We start from the raw sequence: 7,481 nt of genomic DNA on the forward strand, positions 1-7,481 counted from the left end.
GGGCACCTGTGGTCCCAGCTACTTGGGAGGCTGAGGCAGGAGACTCGATTGAGCCCAGGAGTTGGAGGTTGCTGTGAGCTGGGATGCCACAGCACTCTACCCAGGGGCATAGTTTGAGGCTCTGTCTCAAAAAAAAGAAGTCCTACTTTTAAATTGCTTGGTGATGCTTACATTATGCTTACATCGTCACATAAACTTGTATCTCATTTAAAAGAAAAGATGAAGGAGAGGCATTATCCCATTAATTATTTAAAATACTTGGTGCATGCTTGGCGCCTGTGGCTCAAGCAGCTCAGGTGCCAGCCACATACACTGGAGCTGGCAGGTTCGAATCCAGCCCAGGCCTGCCAAACAACAATGACAACTACAACCAAAAAATTAGCCAGGTATTGTGGCAGGCCCCTGTAATCCCAGCTACTTGGGAGGCTGAGGCAGGAGAATCGCTTAAGCCCAGGAGTTGGAGGTTGCTATGAGCTGTGATGCCACAGCACTCTACCCAGGGTGACAGCTTGAGACTCTGTCTCAAAAAATAAATAAATAAAAATAAAATAAAATACTTGGTGCAACTATTCCTATCCAGCCACTTGGAAGACAATTACATTCAGCATTAATAGCGTTGCCAACCTTTTCCAGTGTGCTGAACTCCAAATACTATTGTGTTTTCATTGACAGCATTCACTATTATATATGCATGTGAAAAATAGGCATTTTCATCAGTATTACTATAATAGCATTAAGAGATTATTATTTTTTCCACTTTCTTTGGAAGAAAATTCACTTAAATTAGATTATTTATTACTTGATTGCTCTCCTGTCTTGCCTGTAATGTTTAGGTGACTAGAGTCCATGAAAGTATAAACTTCAGAATAAAAAAGCATGATTTTATACATTAATGATTTCAAATAAAGGAAGAATACTACGTTTGTGCATCACTTCTTTTGAGAAAGTTAAATCTGTGTTCTGCTTAGGAGAGATAACACTTTTTGTCCCTGTAGGTGGCCCCCCTGGTGTAGCCATTAGTTGCTAATTACTTGCAAACAAATAAACAATTAACTCCTTAAGCTGCTGGCTGGGCAAGTGTTCATTGACATGCTAAAACTTTCTAAGACAGGATTTTAATTAGTGACGTTCTAAATCCAGCCCCCTTGTCAGCAGAGCTATAAGGTGAACTGCAGGAAGATCCCAACCCTGTACATGTGGGACAGAGCCAGCAGAAAGGCCAGCGCTGTCCATGAGAGAATGTCTCCCAGCCTTCAGGACGGTGCTCAAGTTGGGGAGAGCAAACCCTCACCCTGCTCCTTTTCAATAGAGAGCATCTTAGGACTGGACCAGAAGCAAGACTCTGTTCCATCAGTGAAACCCCACAGGCCCTGGACAGACACGTGCAGCTCCTCAGGTATGCCACAACTTAATTTTTTTAACTCCTTGTTATTTCATTTGCAGTGCTTAATTTGGCCTTCATTTCATGCTACCTAGAGTTAGAAGCTACAGTTTCATTCAGTTACGTAACTGAAGCTTCTAGGACATTTAAATGCCTCCAGCTGAGTCCTATGGGAAATAAAAACATCAGCCTCTTTAGAAACAAGTGGATTTAAAAAAAAAAAAAAATTCAAGAACCTGCTTTTATTTAAGAAGATCGATTTCCCCTTCCTGACACATCAGATATTTGAAATCTGTTTTCAGTGAGAAATAAATGATAAGATTAGAAGGCAGGATTTCCAAGGCAAAGTCTTCATTTTTGTTTGGCTTTTGATATTTGGTTGATGAGGGGCTGTTCTCTTGTGAAATCCAGAAGAATTCCACTAGGAAGTTAAAGCAAGTTCCTGAAATTACTCCTTGTAGAACTTTGTGGAACATAGGATTGGTTGGCCATCTAAGACAGGTTTTATTTTTCTATTTTCAGGGAATGATGGTAACCTATGTTTACATGTCTCAAGTCTTCCCAGTGGGATCCCATTCCCTTGCATATTGGATCACCCAATGCCAGAAGAAAGAGCTTTGAAATATGAAAATTCCTTTTCAGCCTCAGAAAGACTGACTTTGAAAAGAGAGTTGAGTTGGTATAGAGGCCGAAGACCCAGAACTGCTTTTACTCAAAACCAGGTTGGAAATTTTTTCATCCAATAATGATAATACAAAGGCTTTTTACTGACATCCTGTTAAGCAAAAGCCCATTCATTTGGGATCTCAGTTTAGAAGCCTTATTAATGAAACAATAGACTATCGTATTTTAACAATTTCTAGATAATAATTTTTAAAAGGCATTCAGATTGATTGCAAAAGATTTATATGCTGTTATTTTGACATAGAAATTAGAGCCCATTTTCAGTGACATACTGGAGATCAACATTTTTAATTCATTATTCTTATAAGAATTGTTTCCTTATTCTTAGATTGAAGTGTTGGAAAATGTCTTTCGCGTAAACTGCTATCCTGGCATTGATATCAGAGAAGACTTAGCTCGAAAGTTGAATCTAGAGGAAGATAGAATTCAGGTAATTTTCAAATTTAGTTGTTACCCATGCTGATTGAAATATTAAGAATAATAAAATAATGTTTCTGAGACCTATTTTATTTTTTCTTAATTTTAGATTTGGTTCCAAAATCGTCGTGCAAAGCTGAAAAGATCCCATAGAGAATCACAGTTTATAATGGTGAAAAAAAATTTGAACACAAATTTCTTGGAATAGATAGAAAACTAAACATGTGAAATTATCTTCTAGTTGCAGAGCATGACAAATCAATGGAAATATCAAGTGTTGAAAATGTGATTTTTTTTTCCTGCATTTAATCTGAATATTGTCTTTTTTTCCTGAAAATATATTGTAAATAATTACTGTTGTAGCATGGTACATATTCTATTTGGGCACTTTTAGTCATAAGACTTTTCCTATATATTTTAATAAACATTTTTAGAAAAGATGGCTATTTTTTAAGTGAGCAAAGTCAATCTAATATTAGTTTACTAAAATCAATAAACTCATGACTAAGTGATTTAGAAGATTTCATTTACAAAGTGTTTCAAGTAAAATAATCTGAAGAACAAAGGTTAGTTTCTCCTAACCACATTTTGAAACATGATTATGCTTAACTAAATTGTACAACATGATTTATTGTTGAATGTCAATTTCTCTTGATTTATGGCATAAAGCAGTGAGAAATTTCTCACCGTGTATCAAAACAAGTCCCTATAGCATGATAGTTTCAAGTTTTTTATAAGCAAATTCATTATGCCACAGTAGAAAATATAAAGGCATCAGCTCTCAAATTTATATTATGTACAAAAGTATTAAGCTACAAATAAATGAAAAAATTGAAATAGTTTCTAGTTATTTAATGTTGTGCTTTACTTTCTTTTACTAGAGGGATAATGATCATCTAGATTGTGTCAATCCCAGTTTAATGATTTCCAATCAGCTATATATTTTGTTGTAATATTACATTGACTGAGAAGGTAAAACTAATGACCTGCCTTTTGTAAGTGCTCTTACATAGTCACTAAATAATCAGGATATTTTCTAAGTGACAAAAACCATGTGTTTTCATTTCCCATTTTCCTGTTGTACCTGCCAATTAAAGATGGGAATAGGATAAGATGTATGACAAGAAAGGAGTCCCCGGCTCGGCGCCTATAGCTCAACCGGCTAAGGCGCCAGCCACGTACACCTAAGGTGGCAGGTTCGAATCCCCAGCCCGGACCTGCCAAACAACAATGACGGCTGCAACCAAAAAATAGCCGGGCGTTGTGGCGGGCGCCTGTGGTCCCAGCTACTTGGGAGGCAGAGGCAGGAGACTCGCTTGAGCCCAGGAGTTGGAGGTTGCTGTGAGCTGTAATGCCATAGCACTCTACCCAGGGGGACAGCTTGAGGCTCTGTCTCAAAAAAAAAAAAAAAAAGAAAGGAGTCCCCTCCTGGAAATCTGGTTATTTGTTTTCCAGTTAATGGAAGACCTAAGTGGGTGTTCTTTTTTGATGCTAGCTTGAGGACTCTGACTTTTGTCCACTGGAAGCCATATTTCAACTTTGTCTATTTGAATTGCTTCTCCCTTGCTTCCCTTTTCCTTTTCCTTTTCCTCTGTCTTTTATCTTTCCCAATGATGATCAGAGTGGAAAGTTCTCACTAAATTATTAAATTTATAACTACTATATTTTTTCTAGTTTTTTTTTTTTTACGTGAAAGATTAGAGGGAGTTTAGATATTATTTCTGAGGAAAAGCAGCATGACTCAGATTTTACGGATTTTATTGAGAGCACATTCAGGGTAGAGAGCTCTGTGTCCCCCCAAAATGGGTCAACAACAAGCTGTGCTTATTCCCACTATTGCTGAGATGGAGAGGGAGAAGGAAAAGATGGGTGGCAGGGCAGTGAACAGGAAGACCAAATGCATTAATGTTTTCCAAGAAAGACTGGGCCACTTGTTCCAATATAAAGAACTGCTTCCATAAATATAAAATCTGAAGCACTATTTATGAAATACATTAGTCAAAATTTATCCACCAGGAGCTTCCTTTGCTCTCCATTAAGTTCCTATGAAGTTATGTTGAGTTAGAGGACTGGAAGTCACCAGGGGTAGGCATTGAGGAATGGACTGGAGGGCAATGTGTCATGTAATGGATAAGATTCATTTTAATCCCAACAGTCATATTTACATACTCTAAACAAGTTAAGCAATATAGAAAGAGTAGAATTTGTCTCAAATCTCATCCTTCAGAAATAACCATCATTAAAGATGCATAGATCTTTTTGTGTATCATAGAAACTATGTGTATACATGGGCACATACATTTGTTGTTTTGCTACTGTTATTTTTTTAAACCTGATCATACTTGATATTCTATTCTGCACCTTTTCTGACTTCTTGGCAGGTCAGAATTATAGTTCTGGCTTCTTAATGTCTGTTTAGGAGAAGATTTGAAGTCTTGTATATAGTAAGAAACTATTAACAATATTAACATTAATACTTAACACATTTTTCAAGTAGTACTTTTCATAAATTTTTTCAGAGAGTAATCATAATTTATGTAGAATTTATCTAAAATTAAATCTAACCCCCAAATCTCTAAGGAGTATGAGGATCCTGTAAAAATTATAGAATCTAAAAAACAATGAAACAGGCTCAGCGCCGTGGCTCAAGCAGCTAAGGCGCTAGCCACATACACTTGAGCTGCTGGTTTGAATCCAGCCTGGGCCCACCAAACAATAATGACGGCTGCAACCAAAAAATAGCTGGGTGTTGTGGCAGGCCCCTGTAGTCCCAGCTACTTGGGAGGTGAAGGCAGGAGAATCGCTTGAGCCCAGGAGTTGGAGGTTGCTGTGAGCTGTGATGCCACGGTATTCTACCCAGGGGGACAGCTTGAGGCTCTGTCTCAAAAAAAAAAGAAAGAAACAGCAACACATTGATCAAAAACTAATAATACACTGAATTTTTTTTAATATAAAAACTAGTCACATCCATAAAATATCTGATAAAGAGAAAATATCATTATTTCAATACAGTATTTTCCAGGGATTTGTTTATATAACTTATTTATATGATCCTAAAATTCAATTTTGTTTATAATTTAAATAAATTGTGTTTATATCTGAAGTTATATATTTACAACTAAAATACTAATGTAATAGAAATGTTATATTTATATACGGAAATGTTACATTTATAATGAAACAGGGTGGCGCCTGTGGTTCAAAGGAGTAGGGCGCCGGCCCCATATGCCAGAGGTGGTGGGTTCAAACCCAGCCCCAGCCAAAACCTGCAAAAAATTTAAAAAATTTAAAAAATTTAAAAAAAATAAATGAAACAAATAACACTTAGAAGTCAGAAAAATTACAATAATACCTAAAATTTTAATATTAAATAACTATAAATGTAATATGTACATCTTTTTATATTTCTGATATCAGTAACAGAATATCAGTTCTATTACAATTTTTAAGAATTTATAATTTATAAATTTTTTATAAATTATTTTAAGTTTATAATTTATAAGTATATTCAAGAAGCAACCTAATGTACAAGATCACTAGTATATTTCCCTTAAAATCATTTTCAAAAACCTAAAAATAAAAGTTAATCTTGTTAAAGGATATAACAGATCAGTAATATTTTTGGAATTACAAGTGCTAGTAATTTGGAAAAAAATACAATAATATTTAGGGGGAAAACACTGGACTTTTAACTTTGAGGAAAAATCAAGGAAAATGAAAATGGGAATAAAAACCCACATAGAATTATCTTTCTTCCAAAATATACAGGCTCTAATCCACAGCTTATCTCTGCTGCTGGTAATTCTAGGCCTTTGTCTCCATTAATGCCCACGACAAGGTGAACAGTAGTAACAAATCAAACTAATGCAGTCAGGCTAATACCTGGAGCGTCTCTATTATCTGAGGACTGCCTAAATAAGGTTATTTGGTCTCCCATAATGGCATTTGTCCTTTGTGCAGCCAGCCAGACAAAGCCAGTCACTAAAGAGTGCTGCTGGAAACAATGGCGTGTGTGCTGGTGGTCAACTTTTGAGTTAATCAGTGTTAATAGCTACTTTTGCCTCCTGCATTTTATCACACATCATAGAATGGCATAAATCCCCCATTACTGAACCAAACATAGCATCAGCTGGGCCTTGGCTACTGCAGGAGGCAGGGAGCTGGGAAGCTGGACCATTTGCTTGAAGTGGAACCCAAATCACAGTCTAACAAACAGTGACTTGTCATCTCCACTCATTATTCTCCCAGAGGAATAAAAACCCCCTCCACGTGCATATGGCTAAATTTAATGCTCATCTTGACTGTCCTGACTCTGCTGGGGTACCAGCCCATTGCAGCTGAGGCAGCTTTTGGTGGCTTGCATCACTTTATACCCCGTAACACTCACCTCTTCCCATTTTCCTCTTTCTGATTTTCTTATTAACACCCTTTCCCTTTTTCACTGCTAAAGGTTTGTTGGTCTTGACAGGCATTATTGGGTCCTACAAATGAACTTCCGGCCTAAAAAGTTTATTGCTTACCTTTTGCCTAGTGTCACCAACATTTTAGGAACTTAGTGTCGGTTCTCTTCCTCCAGGTCTCCTAGGATAACCTAGTGGATCCTCTCCTTTAATTAGTATTTTATGATGGTGATTCCAGTGAAATAAATGACACTATAGTTTATGTCCTATTTACCTTATCATAAGCTTGCAAATACCCATGTACCTGAGTAGCTGCTGCCCCTTTAGACTGGGCTGCAAATTGAAACAGAATTGCTTTAAATTGAAGCAGAGATGAATCTCACGTGACATCTGGAGCCAAGCCTGGCCACATTTTTGCAAACCCCAGCTGACCTCTCAACCAATGGGTGAGTTTTCTACCTCTTTAAGGGCTTGTAAACACAGCATCATTGCAGCAATACAGGTCCTAGGAGTTTTCCTTATTGATGTGTGTTGGTTCTTTATATAGTAAACAATTGATTACCATATTTTGACTCATAATTTCTTATTTTTTTTTTTTT

At 36.7% G+C, this 7,481-nt stretch overlaps 1 protein-coding gene across 6 annotated transcripts in view; it reads left to right on the top strand.

Annotated features, from left to right (window-relative positions):
* The window catches only part of HESX1 (HESX homeobox 1), a 17,729-nt gene extending 14,754 nt beyond the window's left edge, over positions 1-2,975 (top strand). For 2 of the 6 annotated variants that reach the window (XM_023512875.1, XM_023512879.1), the window contains exons 3-6: positions 1,156-1,396; positions 1,904-2,103; positions 2,394-2,495; positions 2,592-2,765. In XM_023512875.1, coding sequence (XP_023368643.1) covers positions 1,195-1,396; positions 1,904-2,103; positions 2,394-2,495; positions 2,592-2,690 — 603 coding nt within the window. In that variant the 5' untranslated portion in view covers positions 1,156-1,194 and the 3' untranslated portion in view covers positions 2,691-2,765. Of the gene's footprint in view, positions 1-1,140; positions 1,397-1,903; positions 2,104-2,393; positions 2,496-2,591 lie in introns of all 6 variants that reach the window. The other 4 variants (XM_023512882.1, XM_023512886.1, XM_003781690.3 and 1 more) reach the window with 3 other exon arrangements.
* Positions 2,976-7,481: the final 4,506 nt, after the last annotated feature.

This window comes from Otolemur garnettii, unplaced genomic scaffold, assembly GCF_000181295.1.
Source record: "Otolemur garnettii isolate 467f Iridium unplaced genomic scaffold, OtoGar3 scaffold00002, whole genome shotgun sequence".
Classification (NCBI taxonomy): Eukaryota; Metazoa; Chordata; class Mammalia; order Primates; family Galagidae; genus Otolemur; species Otolemur garnettii.